The 20,323-nt window shown below is 36.4% G+C and overlaps 2 protein-coding genes across 3 annotated transcripts in view; both read right to left on the bottom strand.

Moving 5' to 3' along the window:
- Nucleotides 1–14: 14 nt before the first annotated feature.
- Nucleotides 15–18,132, bottom strand: LOC109053057 (wiskott-Aldrich syndrome protein family member 3-like). Its single transcript, XM_042752404.1, has 9 exons — nt 17,982–18,132; nt 12,903–13,071; nt 9,515–9,649; nt 9,038–9,191; nt 7,990–8,090; nt 6,386–6,584; nt 6,056–6,310; nt 1,362–1,672; nt 15–640 (listed from the first exon to the last, which is right to left on the bottom strand). Exons 2-9 carry the CDS (start codon nt 13,033–13,035, stop codon nt 483–485), a joined length of 1,446 nt encoding a protein of 481 aa, XP_042608338.1. The 5' UTR covers nt 13,036–13,071; nt 17,982–18,132; the 3' UTR covers nt 15–482.
- Nucleotides 18,133–19,064: 932 nt separating this feature from the next.
- The window catches only part of LOC109064586 (cyclin-dependent kinase 8-like), a 17,542-nt gene continuing 16,283 nt past the window's right edge, over nt 19,065–20,323 (bottom strand). For both annotated transcript variants that reach the window (XM_042752402.1, XM_042752403.1), the window contains exon 13: nt 19,065–20,195. In XM_042752402.1, coding sequence (XP_042608336.1) covers nt 20,070–20,195 — 126 coding nt within the window. In that variant the 3' untranslated portion in view covers nt 19,065–20,069. The remainder of the gene's footprint in view (nt 20,196–20,323) is intronic.

The following is a 20,323-nucleotide window of genomic DNA, read 5'->3' as shown; positions in this document are numbered from 1 at the left end:
GACACTGAGAGCGGTTTAATGTAATTCGTCAGATTTTTATTGTCGCTACTGCCACACGCACACAGAAACCAGACATCACTGAGCGAACACATTTCAGGTAGTGTAATCAAATTCCTCGAGTCAGTTCACACAAATATAATTACTGACCGCAGTGTTTCTCAACATACATAGAAACTTTCATGCAGAAACTTCTGACCTCAACATGCTTAATTTATCTGTAGTTCGAGTTGCTATTCGCTAAATACTTTGTCCATATCATTTATTAACAAGTGTTGCTTTAAAAAGCATAAAAAAAATGGAAAAAGCATCATAAGTGGTAGTTCAGGGAAAAGATTGACTATTTTAGTATTTCTTAATATAGACAGCCTATCGTGCCTTTATTGAATTGCATACTGTACAAGATCATTGTGTGTATGGGAAATGTAATGTTAACGTTCGCGGGTGAATTAGAGTGTCTGTGAATTTTGTACATTAGTATTGTTTTAGTCAGACCAGTCATTGTCCTCAAGCTCAGATTCATCTTCAGAGTCACTGTATTCCACAGCGATGCGGCGAGACAAGATAGTTGCGACATCGTTGCCCACCGGCTCGTGTTTCGCCTGCTGCTCCTGCTGCTCTTGAACTTTTTTCAGCTGGATGCCTGCAGTACAAACAAACATAAACACGTTTAACAACTCATTAACAACATTAATTTTCAATGAGAGATGAACAATAGTGGGCGTATGCGATGCAATGTGGGCGTCTCTGGCAAGTCAACAAAGTTTATGGGTGTTTAACTTAATGCAAATGAGTGAAGTCAGTGGAGCTCACACGATCTGTCTCCTGTGAGATACTGTAGATGAGTGTAGGAGGAGAAGTTAATGTTACAGGGAGCGATCCACTGTTCTATATGATTTGTTTCTGCCCACATGCTGGGATATAATAAGAAAAGGATGCGTGGAAAACAGAAATTGTCAGAAATTTGATTCATGCACTGAATGTTCATCTTTTTCACGATATGATGCATTATGCACTGCTGCAATTTATAGAAACAATGCAAAAGTTGTCAAAAGTTCAGGGTCAGTTTCATTCTATTTTTTAAACAAAAATCTGTCAGCAAGGAATATATATATATATATATTATATTTATATTTATATGTATAAATAAATACACAAATGTATATATTTAAGAAATTATATATATATATATATATATATATATATATATATATATATATCGATTTGACAGCACTAATTAAAATCACAAACACACACACACACATATATTAAATTTATTAAGATCATCTACCCATGATCAAGAAAAAGATGTTTATGTTTAATAAGTGACATGCTTATGTTCATAACCTAAACACATTACGTACCCATTCTTATAGCTGCAAGCAGGTCACTACGGGCATCGTTCGTGGGCTGGGCCTCATTAGGCACAGAGGGCCGTTTGGGAGTGATGGATTGGGCTGCACTGGGGGGAGGGGGTGGGGCTACTGGTGGAGGATAAGCAGACATTGGTCCAGAGGTAGGTGGAATGGATGGGGCATAGCCAGTGACTGCTCCCATTGGTCCTAGATGGCCTGGAGGCAGGACCGGTCCCATGGGTGGCATAGCAAAAGCAGTTTGTGCTGATGGGATAACAGCTGGTGGTGGAGGCGGTGGCCCAGAATTCATGTAATCAACACTGTCAAGAGATGAAGGGAAAGAAATCATGCTATATAATTCATTCAACAAAGTTATGCTATATAAATTCAAAAGTAAAATGTAAACCTGCATGGTAAAATCATGACTGCATGTCACAAACATGTTGACCATTAGGTGGCAGAATTTGCCTGTGTACAATATACAGTTGTGGCCAAAAGTTTTGAGAATTACATAAATATTGGAAATTGGAAAAGTTGCTGCTTAAGTTTTTATAATAGCAATTTGCCCTTCAAATAGTCCTTCTTTGTCATGAAAATTAACTTAATCCCAAAAAAACCTTTCCACTGCATTTCATTGCTGTCATTAAAGGACCTGCTGAGATCATTTCAGTAATCATCTTGTTAACTCAGGTGAGAATGTTGACGAGCACAAGGCTGGAGATCATTATGTCAGGCTGATTGGGTTAGAATGGCAGACTTGACATGTTAAAAGGAGGGTGATGCTTGAAATCATTGTTCTTCCATTGTTAACCATGGTGACCTGCAAAGAAACGCGTGCAGCCATCATTGCGTTGCATGAAAATGGCTTCACAGGCAAGGATATTGTGGCTACTAAGATTGCACCTAAATCAACAATTTATAGGTTCATCAAGAACTTCAAGGAAAGAGGTTCAATTCTTGTAAAGAAGGCTTCAGGGCGTCCAAGAAAGTCCAGCAAGCGCCAGGATCGTCTCCTAAAGAGGATTCAGCTGCGGGATCGGAGTGCCACCAGTGCAGAGCTTGCTCAGGAATGGCAGCAGGCAGGTGTGAGCGCATCTGCACGCACAGTGAGGCGAAGACTTTTGGAAGATGGCCTGGTGTCAAGAAGGGCAGCAAAGAAGCCACTTCTCTCTAAAAAAAAACATCAGGGACAGATTGATCTTCTGCAGAAAGTATAGTAAATGGACTGCTGAGGACTGGGGCAAAGTCATATTCTCCGATGAAGCCCCTTTCCGATTGTTTGGGGCATCTGGAAAAAGGCTTGTCCGGAGAAGAAAAGGTGAGCGCTACCATCAGTCCTGTGTCATGCCAGCAGTAAAGCATCCTGACACCATTCATGTGTGGGGTTGCTTCTCATCCAAGGGAGTGGGCTCACTCACAATTCTGCCCAAAAACACAGCCATTAATAAAGAATGGTACCAAAACACCCTCCAACAGCAACTTCTTCCAACAACCCAACAACAGTTTGGTGAAGAACAATGCATTTTCAAGCACGATGGAGCACCGTGCCATAAGGCAAAAGTGATAACTAAGTGGCTCGGGGACCAGAATGTTGAAATTTTGGGTCAATGGCCTGGAAACTCCCCAGATCTTAATCCCATTGAGTACTTGTGGTCAATCCTCAAGAGGCAGGTGGACAAACAAAAACCCACTAATTCTGACAAACTCCAAGAAGTTATTATGAAAGAATGGGTTGCTATCAGTCAGGATTTGGCCCAGAAGTTGATTGAGAGCATGCCCAGTCGGATTGCAGAGGTCCTGAAAAAGAAGGGCCAACACTGCAAATACTGACTCTTTGCATAAATTTCATATAATGGTCGATATAAGCCTTTGAAACGTATGAAGTGCTTGTAATTATATTTCAGTACATCACAGAAACAACTGAAACAAAGATCTAAAAGCAGTTTAGCAGCAAACTTTTTGAAAACTAATATTTATGTAATTCTCAACTTTTGGCCACGACTGTAGAGCAGAGGGTTTCAAACTTTCTGATACCAAGGCAGGGTTATTTAACATATGAAGTGGATCAAAACCTTTCATCAGAGATGTCCTAAAACGTAACCCCAAAATGCGTTCTTGTCTTAGTACAGCTTTGATGAACTTTTTTGATCCATTTCAAATGTTGACTACTATAGTTAACTATAACTGAAATGAAAACCATTTCATTAACACGTTTTGTTAACGTTAACTGAAATTAAATAAATGTCAAAACTTTAAGCTAGTTGCCAAGGAAACATTTCTCATTTAGTTTAACTTCATGTACTAAAATAACTAAAAAATTTAATCAAAATTAATAACTATATAGGCATATATACAGGTGCATCTCAATAGATTAGAATGTCGTGGAAAAGTTAATTTATTTCAGTAATTCAACTCAAATTGTGAAACTAAATTCAATGCACACAGACGGAAGTAGTTTAAGTCTTTGGTTCTTTTAATTGTGATGATTTTGGTTCATATTTAACAAAAACCCACCAAATCACTCTCAACAAATTAGAATGCTTCATAAGACCAATAAAAAAAAACATTTTTAGTGAACTGTTGGCCTTCTGGAAAGTATGTTCATTTACTGTACATGTAGTCAATACTTGGTAGGGGCTCTTTTGCTTTAATTACTGCCTCAATTCGGCGTGGCATGGAGGTGATCAGTTTGTGGCACTGCTGGCCCAGGTTTCTTTGACAGTGGCCTTCAGCTCATCTGCATTTTTTGGTCTCTTGTTTCTCATTTTCCTCTTGACATAGATTCTCTATGGGGTTCAGGTCTGGTGAGTTTGCTGGCCAGTCAAGCACACCAACACCATGGTCATTTAACCAACTTTTGGAGCTTTTGGCAGTGTGGACAGGTGCCAAATCCTGCTGTAAAATGAAATCAGCATCTTCAAAAAGCTGTTCAGTGGAAGGAAGCATGAAATGCTCCAAAATTTCTTGGTAAACGGTTGCAGTGACTTTGTTTTTCAAAAAACACAATGGACCATCACCAGCAGATGACATTGCACCCCAAATCATCACAGACTGTGGAAACTTAACACTGGACTTCAAGCAACTTGGATTTTACTTGGGATATGAGCTTCTCCACCCTTCCTCCAGACTCTAGGACCTTGGTTTCCAAATTAAATCAAAATTTGCTCTCATTACTTGGGATATGAGGCAACAGTCCAGTTCTTCTTCTCCTTAGCCCAGGTAAGGTGCTTCTGACGCTGTCTGTGGTTCAGGAGTGGCTTCGCAAGAGGAATACAACTGTAGCCAAATTTCTTGACACGTCTGTGTGTGGTGGCTCTTCATGCCTTCACCCCAGCCTCAGTCTATTCCTTGTGAAGTTCACACAAATTCTTGAATCGATTTTGCTTGACAATCCTCATAAGGCTGCAGTTCTCTTGGTTGGTTGTGCATCTTTTTCTTCTACACTTTTTCCTTCCACTCAACTTTCTGTTAACATGCTTGGATACAGCACTCTGTGAACAGCCAGCTTCTTTGACAATGAATGTTTGTGGCTTACACTCCTTGTGAAGGGTGTCAATGATTGTCTTCTGGAGAACTGTCAGATCAGCAGTCTTCCCCATGATTGTGTAGCCTAGTGAACCAAACTGAGAGACCATTTTGAAGGCTCAGGAAACCTTTGCAGGTGTTTTGAGTTGATTCAGGTGATTGGCATGTCACCATATTCTAGTTTGTTGAGAGTGAATTGGTGGGTTTTTGTTAAATGTGACCCAAAATCATCACAATTAAAAGAACCAAAGACTTAAACTACTTCAGTCTGTGCACTGAATTTAATACACAAGTTTCACAATTTAAGTTGAATTACTGAAATAAATGAACTTTTCCACAACATTCTAATTTATTGAGATGCACCTGTATATATTAAAAAACAAAAGCTACTCAAAATGGCCAAAAACAATAAATCGAGTACAACTTTAACTAAAACTCAAATGGAAAAAAAAAAAATCAAAATATTCATAAAAACTGTAATTGCATCTTTTATCATATAATTATATATAATTTCTAAAAAAAAAAAAAAAATTAAATATTGTTTTATTATAGAGACAACATTTTAACAGAGAAAATAAATGACTTTTATAATGAAATATTTTGAATATTTTATTTGCTAAAGTATTGCTAAAATATTACTTTACATTTGACATTTTTTTATTAGATTCTATATATTATATTTATTTAGTTTATATAATTATTATATTCATTTATATATTTGTATATTTAAAAAAGTATTTTTCTAAACTACATGCAATATTTTATAAAATATTGTTTTATAATATTTAAAATAATTCTGATTATTTTGAAAAATTATATCTCATAATTTCTGAAAAGTCATTAGAAATTAATATAGTGTAACAGTAATATTACCAAATTTAATAAATAAATATCTTCACATGTTTACACAACCCTAAAAATACATCTTCTAAAAATGTACTTCTAATTTTTCCATAGACCCCCTACCACCGCTGTGGTTTAAACCCCTCCTGGTATAGAGAAACTATGAAAAAAATGTATGATATATTTCATGACAAGTCAAACAAGTGTGATCCAACAATCATGTTTGTAAATCTCTAAAAAATTCTGATAGACATTACAGAACTTGCTTGAGCATGTTTTCAAAACAACCAAGTTTGTTTACAACTAATCAATTAATCTACATAAAAATGACAAACCTGTAGTCAACAGGTGGTAGGGTCACAGAGCCATTAACGGTGTTTGATGCTGGTGGAGGGGGCGGAGCCTGGTGCGGACGACCCAGTGTGCCAGAACGGTAAGCCATAGACCCTCCCCTATAATCGTGGTCTATGCCCATGTGGCTATGAGCTGACAGGGCCGCCATACTGGGCGGAGGCCCTGAGTAAGTGTGTGCATGGCCAGCATGATTGGCCATGGAGAGATAGCCATGATCTGCATGATCTCCATGAGACCTGCATGAGTTATGAAGTTAATTAGATGAAACTGAGTTTATATGTGTGTATTTAAGTGCATGTAGGCTGTGTTACCTGTGCTCTGGGGACATGGGGCCCTCCGTGGAGCCTCCTCTGTGCACAGTGTGGGAATGTCGATGGTCAGGTCTCAGTTCCTTATCGAAGGCCATCATGTTCCATTCCTGCCTGCGGTTTCTTGCTTTACGCACCTTCTTCACCTCTCTCTGCAGTGTGCCATCCACACATCGCCTCTGCTCCTGTCGCAAAGTAACAAGTGACAGAGAGATGTTTAATTATCACATATCACCTCATGAATGACTATCATACTATGTATAACTAGGTTCAGCAAATTGCAGCATAATGGGACACAATCACAGCTAGTCAGAACATATTTGATATTTAATATACATTTATGTGGAGTGCGAGGCTTGACAGAAGATACACCATACAGTATACAGTTTGATTTCACGATACAGTACCAGTAAGTTTGGGGTTGGTAAGATTTCTTTAGGTTTTTAAAGAAAGCCTCATTGAGGCTGCGTTTGTTTGATCAAAAAAAATGTAAAAACAGTAATGTTGTGAAATATTATTACAATTTAAATGAGCTGTTTCCTATTTAAATACATGTAATTTTCAGCAGCCATTAGTGTGACATGATCCTACAGAAATCATTATAACATGCTTATTTGGTGCTCAAGAAATAGTTCTTATTAATTTTAATGCTGAAAACAGTTGTGCTGCTTAATGCTTTCTTTGATTCTTCGATGAAAAGAAGTTCAAAAGAACACCATTTGTTTTAGATATTTTTTGTAACATAATAAACGTCTTTAGTGTCACTTTTAATCATTTAAATGCATCCTTGTTAAATAAAAGTATTCATTTCTTTAAAGGGGTCATCGGATGCAAAATTCACTTTTAAATGTTGTTTCACAACTATGTGTCTAATGATAAAAATCCAGCCAGTGTTTTTTTTTTAATCCCAATAAATCATAAGCAGTGTCTCAGATCAAGCTGTTTTTAGATTCTTGGCAGAGTGGCGTAGTTCTGCACAGGCCCCTCCCACAATTGTTGACTGACACTGACGTTTTATCGCAGACCCGCCCTGAATGTGCTGTCAACAGTTCGCCATTGTTTCGATGCCGGAGCAGAATGTTTCCTAAGCGATTGAGGTGTACAGTTGTTGGATGTAATAATGAACACAGCAGTCGTCATTTATTCCTGACATCTGAGCCGCTAAAGACGCAGTGGCTTAATTTAGATTTTAAAGGGAATGTGACCGCCTACAGAAGAAGTGAGTATAAGATTTTTTTACGAATCTTTTGCAACTTGCCTTTCCTAATAATGTGCTAGTTAGCAAGTTCCACAATGAATGCAGCTAAAGTTAACAGTCTCTCAGAGAACTGCTCGTCACCCCACAGAAGAGCGGGGCGGGGTCAGCAGAGCTCATTAGCATAAGCACCAAAACGGCTTGCTGTAAACAGAGCTGTTTTTGACAGGGTGAAAAGGATGTTGTTTTACACTACCATTTAGAAATTTTAACCAAAGTCTGTTATAGTCTAAAAGAATCCCTAAAGAATCATATCAACTTGTGGAAAATGGGCATCCATCCAAGACAGAAAGAAAGAAAGAAAGAAAGAAAGAAAGAAAGGAAAGGTTTTGAAAGTTATGTAGTATATTATATTTTTTCTTGTCTTCTTTGTCTTTTATCTTTTTCTCCTTCCACAGGTCAAAGAAGTAGGAGGGGTCAGTGTAGAACTTCAGCCCTTCTTTATCATCATCTCTGGGACAAAAAAAATAAAAATAAATAATGATAATAATTTTCGTGATTAATTTTTGTTATTTAAAGCTATTGTAAATAATTCTTCTCAATTAATCTCTCAATAAAACAAAAAGTGTGGTAAATTTGGTTCCAGATGCATTGAAGTAATCGTTCCTATTCAGAGAGCTGGTTTTTATGGACCTCTTCAGATGAGAAAAGGATTTTAAAAGCATCTTGATGCATCTTTTCAGACTGGCTGATTTTCCAGAAGTGCTATTAATTGGCCATTAATCATTTATGCAAAATCGCCAACAACCATGTAAACCGCATCCAGCCGAACAGACAGAAAAAAGATGAGTCAGAGCACAGCCACTGTCCCTTGAAATATTTGCTCCACACATTCTGCATTAGATCTGTTTAAGTATTCATGAGTGGCCCATATTCCCTACCTTGAGAACAAGCGCTCACATGAACTACATCTTCCAGCTTTAAGTATTTCATCACTGCTCTATATTCCTTAAAGAGACTTCAGAAGAAAATACTTCTGTACATTCATCTATGTTCATGTAAACTGGTAAAATTTTTATACGTTCTTCTAATACCTATTAATATTTTGGGAAAGCATTAATAGCTAATTTATCTATGATATTTTCTGACCAGTCTAATCTGTCGAGGCAGTAAAAGAATAATGTATGAGTTTTAGCTTTGGACAAGCTTAGATTTTAGGGATTAAATGAAATGCTATAAATAAACACTGCTGGCTACATATGATTACACAGATGAAAAAGACCAATAACAATTTAATATGCAAATACTGAATGCAAAACTTTTAGATAATTATAATTCATATAATAATAAACTGTATTATAGTGTTGTCATGTTATTATTATTTATTATAAAAAATTTAAAAAACATTAACAAGAAAAATTTGGTCTCCAAAATCAGATCCATACGTGTTGTACACATACCTGTAGGGTGAGAGAATATTAAGAGGAGGTGGTTTATCACTCAAATTGTACATCTCCGTCACCGGGTTCGGTACGCTGTTCTTGGACACCACCTTCTGGTCCTGTATGGTAGAGCTTTTAAAAGCCTTCCTCATGTTTATGTCCTGAAGAGAGACTGCACAGGGTGAAGGAGAAAGAGAGAGATTGATTACACCTGCCCTCCAGAGTGTGTAAAGTAAACTCCAGTATTGATCTTTTAATTGAAAAAAGACAGGCGAGTGCACACTTTGATGTGGGTAATAGAGGAACGTCAAAAAGATGTGGGGTGTGCATTATTTATTTTTTGTTGATTTTGGGTTTGGAGGGATACAGTGTTATTGATCTCACACTGGAGCTATGTAACCTCAGAGATGTAGTTTCTGGGACGAATTGAGATGCCGATGGTCACTGTGTATTGAAGAATGACCCTGAGCCTTTGTTTCCCAGAAACAGACTCACCCTCCTCAACTGTTGAGTCCAGCTGCGTGACCTTGACGGCAAGTCTGTCAATCCGATCCTGCAGAGAGTTCGCCCGCAAATAGAACATGTTTGCCTCATTGAAGAGCTCTCCGAATATGTCTTCAGCATGTTTACCTTTCAAATAAGAGGAGAATACGGTGAAGTGAGGAAAAGAGATGAAGACATAAAAGAGGGAATATATATATTATATAATACAAATATATTTAATATATATTTCAGCTCAAAATCTTTATTGACACTATTGTCACCTTGGCAAACAAGCATACAAATTTTAAATAAAACCTTATTAGGAGCAAAATTTATAGCTAATTATAATAGAATTACAATATTATATGTATGTGTATATATGTATATAAAAACACACACATATAAAATACTAATTATAATTAATTATAATAATTAACCAATAATAATTTACTAATACTAATAATAATTTAACGTAACTATTAATATAATAAAGTTACATAAAAGTGACTGTTATTGTTTAAATTATATAAATTTCTTTTTATTAATATTTATGAATTATTTATTATTTGTATTATTTATTATATTACTATATTATATTATTACATATATAAATTATTCAATTATTCATTAACACTACACATTACATTATTAAAATATATTTTTTTTCTGTTCTTAAAATCTGAGGCTTCACATAAATAAAATACAGAAAAACAGGATATTAAGGACAGGAAATATAAATAAGCTACTTTACATTCTGGGCCTGTCTGAGAAAAAACAAATCGATGGAACAATGGATAATATCCTTGCAGAAAATTACAAGTACCTTTTCCGTTAAGTTTACGTACATTTCCTTCAACCCTAAAACACAACACAATGCAATAACTAATTCAAAATACGAGGTAAAACACCTGTGAGAAAATCAAGACACAAAACTCCTTTATATTAATATGATACTTTAGACCATATTTTTACAGACTTTTCTCAGAGTGTGGTGGAGAGACGTATAAAAAGAAAAACACAAAGAATACACTTAATTTTACCACCTCAACTGGGGCTGGTAAATTACTGTGTGTTAAACAAAAGCACACAGGAAAATATTTACAGGAAGGAAGAGTGTCTGTTACTTACAAATTCCTGGCCTATGACCGAGTGTGCACACACACACATATATATACAACAGATCACGCACTTACACTCGTTTCCAGTACTATACCCACCAACACATGAAAAGCATGTTTCCAGACATGCACATGCTATTTTTGTCACACGCACACATCGTCTACAGCTCTGCCTTCAAATCCAATGGGCTGTCATTTATATTTAATCCACACAGCTGCCACTGAAGGCCCTCTCCTTCTACAGGCATCTACCAAACACCACTAGCAGAGGCACAGTAAAGACACTGGAGGGGAATTCAGGGGTCAGCTGGGGAGTTATAGAACAGGTGGACGGAAAAAACAACATGGATGGACAAATCAGTAGCTGGATACACAGAGAGAGACTTGCCCATTCAGAGGACATGTTTTCAAGAAAATGGTCTTATGTAATGCAGACATAGGGTCCCGTGAGTCAAGAGGAATTATTATTAAGGAGATTCTCTCTAGCATCGAGAGCTGAAGATACTCCTACTACTGGACCACTAAATTATAGTGCACATAGAATGGCAAAACAAACCAAATGTCTAAATTGAATAAGAAATGGACGTTTTAGAGTAATGTAATGAAGTATAGTAAAAGCAACAAGATTTTTACATTTTCTGTAGATATTAAAGGGATCCATCCCAAAATGAATTTTTTTTTATTAATCACTTACCCCCATGTTGTTCCAAACCCGTAAAAGCTCAGTTTGTCCTTGGAACACAATTTAAGATATTTTGGATGAAATCCTGTCATCCGCGCCACAAATCAAATCAAAGCTAAATACACGTAGAAACAGCGTCATTGACACAGAAGAGCATACAGAGCATACGGTGATATGGAGAGACACAGAGGAGACTGTTGACAAAGGAATTATTGAATAAAGTCGTTATTTTTGTTTTCTTCACTTACAAAAAGTGTTCCCATCGCTTCATATAACCCAGATTGCATAGACAGCAATGAAACTAAAACATTCCCAGGCTCAGAAAGGTAGCATGGACATTGTTAAAATAGTCCATGTGACATCAGTGCTTCAACCGTAATTTTACGAAGCTACGAGAATACTTTTTGTATGCAAAGAAAACAAAAATAACGACTTAACAATTCTTCTCGTCTGTGTCACCATTCTTTGTGCACAAAAAGTAGCTATTTTTGTAGCTTCATAACATAACAGTTGAACCGCTGATGTCACATGGACTATTTTAACGATGTCCTTACTATCTTTCTGGGCCTTGAATGTGTCAGTAGCACTGCTGTCTATGCAGGGTCAGATATTTGAGGATTTCATCCAAAATATCTTCATTTGTGTTCTGAAGAAGAACAAAGGTCTTACAGGTTTGGAACGATGTGAGTAATTAATGTCAGAATTTTCACATCTGGGTGAATTTTTCCTTTAATGCATGCAACTAAAAGAGTTGACCACTCTGATCGAGGACAATGTTTGGGACAAAGTAACTAAGAAATGTCCCCAAATGTTAGCTTAAAAAACAAACAAACAAACAAATAAACAAAAAGAACCCTCCCTTTTGGGGGGAAAAATTGTTCACAAAGACATTAAATAACATATTTAAGCTCTTCTAAGGTATATTTAGGGCCAGTAGGATTTTTTTTAATTAATTTATTTTTATACGTTTTTATTCAGCATGAATGCTAAAATTAATGAAAAGTGACAGTAAAGACTTTTACATTACAGACTAATAATCAAAGAATTTTGAAAAAAAAAAAAAACAGAAAAACTATTTGCAACATTGATAAGAATTGATTCGAGCAGCAAATCAATTAAAAAATTACATTTTAAAATATACTGAAATAGAATTGTAGTAAAATTGTAATAATATTTCACATTGTTATTATTACTATATTTTTGATCAAATAAATGCAGCCTAGGTGAGCGCTTTCTTTAAAATCTTACAGACACCAGAATACTAGATGTATTAATGCTTAATTAAAAATTAAAAATGCTTATAAAGGCACTTCCTTCATATTAGTACAGCAAGTTGCCTACTACTGCAAACAGCAAAAATTAAATTTATGAACAACTTCTTTGGCAGAAAAATTGTTTATTCCTATACTATTATCAATAAAAAAAGAGTCACTGTAATTCACAAATTAATTTTGTAATGCACTAATTTAATTTTGGATTAGGATTAGTCCTTACTAATGCTAATTAGCGTCGATCAACAACAACAGAAGCTAAAACTAAGTCCCAAATTAGCCAGGTAAACACGTATGTGTTCAAGAAAGAAAGTGACTCTGTAACTTACTGAGACTGCTGAGTTGGCGTATAATGGAAGAGAGTGTGTTGTTCATCACACACTCCAACTCGCTGCCGATGCCCTCCGGTAGCACCCCGCGGCACAGGTGCCTGGGCTCAATGTTTCTCTTCACCAGCGGCATGACTGCTGTCCCTTATACAGCCGCAGCGCACTCTACCTGCCCGGAAAACACAAACACTGTGTTTAAAAACACGCATATGAGCACAGACTGAAGGCGAGGTCCATCTATCATGTGTACTCAGTTTTCAGCTGTATTTGGATGAAGCTCATATTATATAACAGACACCCACACTTTGATAGAGAACGAACGTTGGAATGAAACTGGGACATTTGGAGATCAAGAAAAGGGAACTGAGTTACTCGGATTTTGGTTAACCCTCTTACACTGGTCAAAACCCACACTGACCTCTGACTCTGAAATCACACGCCTAACGTTCAACACAAATGAAGCTCAATCCATTCCAACACAAACAGAAATGCAGACTGTAACTCCCTTCACAAGCAGCCTTGGATGGAAGGATTACAAAGCATTAAGAAAAGAAGATACCGTCAAAGTAATCCTGTTCATCATCCGAGCTGCCCAGCTGTAGATCAAAGGACAACAGGAGATGCAAACTGATCATTTGCTTAAGGAAACAGAAGACATTCTCACTTCTAATCATTAGTCTACTGAATTCAAGGTACATTATTTGGTTTGCATGATGTGTGGCAATCAGGAAATATCAATATTATTCCTTTCTTCTTACATTTTATTTTTTTTATTAAAAGAAATCTATAATAAAACATTTTAATTGATTATAGAGTTTTATAATCTCCTGTATAAATGTTAATAATTATTTGTTTTCGTAGTATTTGAACATTATTTTAAATTTCATACTGAATACTTTAGAGTCAAAACATGATAATTTCAGAATTATACACACTGCAGTTCAAAAGTTTGGGTTTTCTAAGATTTTATAAAAAAAAAATATTTATTTGGGTCAGAAAGATTTTTTAGGGTTTTTTTTTTTCAGCAAGGATGCAAAAAAGTGACAACAATAACATTTTATAATGCTACAAGAGATTTCTATTTCAAATCAATTCTGCTCATTTGAACTTTCTATTCAACATACAATCCTGTTCCAGAATCCTGAAATAAAATGTAGGTTTTTACAAACATATTAAGCAGCAAAAACTGTTTTCAACATTTTTTCTTAAGCAACAAATCAGCATATTAGAATGATTTCTGCAGGATCATGTGACACTGAAGACTGAATTAATGATGCTGAATATATGAGCTTCTTTGTTTCCCCATATATCATTATTTATTCTTATTATTTATTAATATTTTCCCCATATTGTCTCAGACATCTTTACATCATTAAAAATATGGAAAATAGATATGAAATCAATAACTTCTACAGAATTGCAAAAAAAGAACCATAACAAAACTTACTGAATAAGTCAGCAAATTAATTTAAACTAGTGCTATCAAATGATTAATCGTTTAAAAGTTTTTGTTTGCATAATATATGTGTGCGCTCTGTGTATATTTATTATGTATATAAATACACACACATACAGTTTATATTTTGAAAATATTTAAATGTCTATATTTATATTCATATAATTTATAAGTAAATATATTTAATATATAAACTTAACATGCATGTATGTGTATTTATATATACACTATACATAATAAATATATACAGCACACATACATATATTATGTAAACAAAAACTTTTATTTTGTATGCGATTAATCACGATTAATCGTTTGATAGCACTAATTTAAACATTGTCTTCTGTGAAATTATTTATGTTAAATACAGTCTGCAAAACCAATATGGTATAATATTACTGCATATTATAATTCCATATTATATTTTACTCATATGTTTTAAGACAGCTTGCTACTTTATGTCAATGTATGACAACACAAAATAAATGTTGTGCATTTCCATGTGAAAAGTTTCTCATCCCTCACATAAGTAGCCTAACTAAGCCATGTCATCTGGTTCAACTGGACGCCATGACAGAATGCTCCCATCTGTGAAAGAATAACCCCCACAGTGATTGGCCAGGAGAGAGGCCATCTGCTGTGTGATTGGCTAAGGGGGGTTGAAAGTCAAAGATTAGGGACAAGAACAAAGGGATGGTGGGACAGCATCTCAGAGGTCCCCTTATCTGCCTCTTTCCCTGCTTCCTGTTTTCCAGCTCCACACCCAGCTCTCCACTTCCTGTTCCTCTCCGTGTCACATCTCTAACTTCCTGTCGTCCCAAACAGCCAGAACAATGATGCAGTAGGGGTGTAAAGCAATTTCATTTGCACACAATCACAACATTTAAATACTGCTATGTAACCACTTATTTCCTCTCATATCCTGCTTGTACAATCTAAACATAGCTATGAATGCAACTTCTGGCTACTCCCTGAAACCAGGTTTAGATGGAATTAGCTGACTTTTTCACCTTTTCTATAATGTTTTTTTAGTAAAATCTGCAGAATTTCATCAAATGTGGTTTATATGTGTTAAATGTGTTAAAAGGAGCTGAAAGGCAGCTAAAAGCATTATTATTAAATTAACTAAAACATTCAATAAAAGCACATGCAACATTTTGAAAGATAGAATTACATATAATTTTAAATTTATGGATATGTATTTTTATATATATATATTTAATAAACGTAACTGCAACATTGAGAATGACAGAATTCTGTAAAATGTATTTATAAAAGATAAAATGTGTTAAATGTGTTAAATATTTAACAAAAATAAATGCAACATTGAGAATGACCGGATTCCATAAAATTGGTTTATATTTGGTAAATTCTGTGAAATTAAGTTAAATTTATATATATATATATATAGATTAAATGTGTTATTGATATTTATATATATCTGTGTGTGTGTGTGTGTGTGTGTGTATATGTGAGATAAAATGCTGAAAGGCAGATAACAGCATCATTAACTGGGCCAAAACATTCATTAAACAAATGCAACATTAGGAATGACAGAATTCCATTAAAAATTCACATTTGGGAAAATCTGAAGAATTATATAAAATGTACTTAGAAAAGGTAAAATATGTTAAATGCTGATGAAAGGCAGCTTAAAGCATTAATAAACAAAAATGTAACAAACGTAAATGCAATACAGAGAATAACCGAATGCTGCTAAATTGATTTAAAATATGTAAAAATTAGCAGAATTATATAAATTAGATTCACACCTGGTCACATGTATCTCAAAGGCTAATAAATGCATTTTTAAATTAGCCACAACATTTCATAAATGTTCACGTACATAATGGGTATTTAAATTCGATAGACGTTTGTGGTGGTTATTTCTTGTAGACCTGCACATAGCACACTCAGAAACTAAACCTGAGCAATGATTGTTTAACACATGCATGAGAACTGTAGTTTGTTGCCATTTATTATAGTAACATCATGCAAGTGGCCACAAAGTCCATTGTTCTTACACACCACCTGCCAAACCTGTTCGCTTCCCATTTAAAAGTGAAAACGACAAACAAACTCCCTCCTGCAATGATACCTGAACTTCACTGCAAATATGCCATCAGGCCTCACACATGCACTCAGACACTGCTGCTGTTGTAGTCTAATGAGGTACATGTATGTGAGTGTTGTAATGTGTTCATTAAGCGCACCATCTCTCCATGGCATTGTAATTCTGCAGCACAAGGCAGTATGGACACAACCCACACTAATTACATAGTGCACTGAATTAAGACCGCGCCGGGAGGGGGGCCAGAGACACAGAGCAGACAAAGAGCCAGGAATGTGAGTCTGAGTGGCATGAAAAGCAGTTTGTGAGCTAGTTAGACGAGAAAGTGAACAGTTTCGGGTGGGAAGAACATAAAACGAACTGAAGCCATCCAGAAAGAAGAGTGAATGAGAGGAAAAAGTATGAGAGAGAGAGCGAGCGAGCGAGAGAGAGAGAGAGGATGGGGGAGGGGGAGTGGCAGGGGACCTCAGGGAAGCCACTCTGAAAGGTTCCCGGGACAATAACCCTCCGTTCACAGGGCAACAGAGGAGTTCTCCCATGCATGTTCTGTTCCCTCCCCCAACCCTCTCTCTTCTTCAAATAAAAGAAGCAATCCCATCCTCTCTCTCCTTTTCAGCGGCCCTCTTTTTCCATAAATCTGTGCCTACTGCAAAAACCACACACATAAAGAGCACTTCGGACAGACAAAATGCAACCTATCATCTTCAAATAATACGAAAGAGTGTATAACAAGAAGCAGACACTTTGAGATGCTGGAATAACATGTAAACATACAAATAATTAGTGTGCATCACAGCTGTTTAGAGCCCCATCAGTGCTGCTGACAGGCTTTGAAATCCATCAGACCCATCCCACAGGAGGCCACATCCTGTCCAAACTAACGAGGGAGACACGCATTCACTCTCTAAACGCTGTTTGAAAATCAGAAAAGACTGGATGGCAATGCATTAGCTATTCATAACTGAAGTACAGCGCATCTCTGCGCGTAAGACTGCATTAATATTTCAGCACGGATCACGTCACACATGAATGTCACGAGCCAGTTGCTCTGAGACTTCCGTGCGTGAGCGAGGACTTATCTTAAAAACACCATATGTGTATATTATTTAAACACTGTCTGGTTGAATTCTTTAAGTTTTTAGGGTTGGTTAACACTTAAAAATATAAATTTGCGGAATTCTGTTATGTGTTATATTCTTTGATAACAGTTTAGTGAATGAGCACCTTCAGTCGTGAGTGATTATGCTGTATGTATCTGATACAGAAACTTTTTTTGATTTATTATTCTGAGTAGGACATATTCTACATTTATAAGTCACGCAATGCACGCTCGTTATTGTTATTGTACACAACAGCAACGTTATGATTAATATAACTAAATAAAACAACAATTATATCATCAACGCAAGCTCGCCATTAATAAACTCCCCACTAAAGAAACCCAAACCTCATGTTCCATTTATTATATAAAGCGCGATAAACAGTAAATATAACAAGTGCAATATGACGAAATAACTACATTAGCGAAAATAAGTAACTGTCTGATGCTTACCAAAAGTGTATTTTGTTGAAAATTATATTGGCTCACATGTCCAGGCTTTCAGCGGTCCGGATTGCCATCCTGTGTTTCCATCGGTCCATCTGACCATTCCAAACAATCCGCTTGGGGCGGGGCTTATTGGGTTGTTCGCACCAATCAGCATTTTAGAATAGGAATTTAGCACGCCACCATTTGTCACAATCAGCCTATCAGATGAGAGGCTGAGGATGATTGACAGAGATTTCCCGGTCATTAAACTACAGGGCGGCTGTGTGAGGGCGGGCTCTATCTGAGGATATTAGGTGGGCTTTAAACACGCCACAGCTAAAATACTTAATAAAACTAAGGCTACTTCTTATACAAGCAAAAATATCACGGAAAACACCCTAAACAGCATTTTAACAAACGTTTGGTAATTGTCACTTTCTATGAATAGGGTATAAAATAGGGCGAGGGACAGCATGGTCCACTGACCACGGCTGATGGGGGAAGTGTTGATTGAAAATGTTGATTGATTGTTACCAAAACTGGGACAATATGTCTGAACATATTTTAAAACCCTGGTTCATGTGGCTTGGAGCAATAAACATTAAAATAAATGAAACTTTCAAAATGAATAAAATAAATTTAAACACTTGGTCACAGAACTGAAGATTTAGTCCAATTTAAGATGTCCTTCAGTAGGAGTTACAAGTAAATGTGGCTTTTAAAATGTAAAATTAGTTAATAAAATAGTTTAACAATTACTACTGTAATTAAATATAAATTCAATAAATTTTAATGAACTAAAATTGGATCTAGTCAAGAAGGCCAAAATAATTTTAAGGGAGGTTAGTTTTACTATAGACAATCAAGAAATAAATAAAACATGGGACTTTAAAGCCCTAATAAAAATCATGGGAACGTGCAATGTGGCGATTACATTTAGAGCAGTCTGAACAGAGATAACACAGCCATAATTCCTAATGAAAATGGACTCAACTAAACTGTTAAAAATGTATTTAAAATAAATAAATAAAGCAACGTATTATCACCCTGGAAATGCATGTCAACACTCACACAAACACTCAAATAAAAGCTTTTCAATTATTATTATTTTTTTTTAAACGCTTCCACTTTTATTGTCAGGATATTTGTTTCATGTAAAATATTTCATTACAATACAGTACAATGCATGTTCAATCTGCTGTCCACACAACGTTTGTCATGAAGTTCTAAGGCCGATCTTTCACGCATAACAGCCGGTCTGACAGCAAAATGGAAGTTGCTGACCTCTCCTAACGTAAAACCAAAACATTAAATTATTAACTACTAAAATCAAGTTTGTTGTTTCTTTTATACCGCCTTCTACCAGTATGATCCAGCAGGGGGCACTAGAGGTTCTCATTATGCTTCAGTCAGCAGCTCCAGCACAGAGAATTCGGTCCCCAGCAATGGGCTAAAAGAGTGAGTGCTTCAGTATTTGTATGCATGTGTGTGAGTGTATGTGTTGGTGTGTGTGTGTGTGTGTGTGTGTGTGAGTGTGAGTGTATAAGGGCAGACGGAGAGACAGACAGACTGACATACGTCATTCTGTCTTTGCTGGCAGTCACATAGCAGCTTTAAGTCTTGGAGAGGCCAACGGATTTCAAAAGTGAGGGCAAGAAGGACTGGGGCTAAAGAGATTGGATGGTACGGTGGATCTCCACCTCACTCCAAACCAGTCTCACTACATAGTGCAGCTGTTCAGTACCACATATTGAGAATGTTTGTTGCTTTTTTTTTTGTTGAGTGAGTGAGTGTTTTTCTTTTTCGTGAAATATCACAGACTTGCAGCGAAGACTCGAACTATCACCAATGGAACAAATATCCGCTTTTCATCAGCTTTTTTCATTTGTTTTCACTTATTTATTTATTTTTTTTTTTATTTCTCCTTTTGTCAGCGGAGGATAATGTCAGCTGTATGACATGGTGATGTGTTGTTAGGTTACAGTTACTGTTCCTGCGGTGGAAATGCTGCACAGCAAAGCCAGTGGGTGGGGCGGTCCGGCCCAGGTCCACACCCGCCTCCCTAAGTACATTCTCCCTGTTGGGCACTGCGAGAGGGGGGCGTGGCCTGACTCAGTAGCGGTGGGTCTGGTGTGAGTACTGTGGAGGCTGCTGGGAGGTAGAGGAGTATCCCATGCTGCTTTGGGGCAATGATGTGCTTGGTCCTGGGTTCTGGTAGGCAGCATGTGGATTGGTGCGCTGAAACACAGAAGAACTGTCATTAAAGGTTTCCTTTAGAAGCAACACGTGACTATCTCTACAGAAAAGAACAATGCATGGGGTCCGACTGACTGTTTTTAAGATCTTTAAGTAGCACTTTGCTGCTC

Source organism: Cyprinus carpio, chromosome B24, assembly GCF_018340385.1.
Source record: "Cyprinus carpio isolate SPL01 chromosome B24, ASM1834038v1, whole genome shotgun sequence".
NCBI lineage: Eukaryota > Metazoa > Chordata > Actinopteri > Cypriniformes > Cyprinidae > Cyprinus > Cyprinus carpio.
Note: the sequence above shows the minus strand (reverse complement) of the source record. Positions and strands in the feature narration are given on the sequence as shown.

Excerpts from the sequence above, each read along its gene's own strand:
- LOC109053057 (XM_042752404.1), bottom strand. The coding sequence starts at position 13,035 with ATGCCGCTGGTGAAGAGAAACATTGAGCCCAGGCACCTGTGCCGCGGG. Across the intron at positions 6,585-7,989 it reads CAAAGAAGACAAGAAAAAAT|TTGTTACTTTGCGACAGGAG; the intron begins ATAATATACTAC and ends TCTCTCTGTCAC. Across the intron at positions 1,673-6,055 it reads CTACCACCTGTTGACTACAG|TGTTGATTACATGAATTCTG; the intron begins GTTTGTCATTTT and ends ATCTCTTGACAG.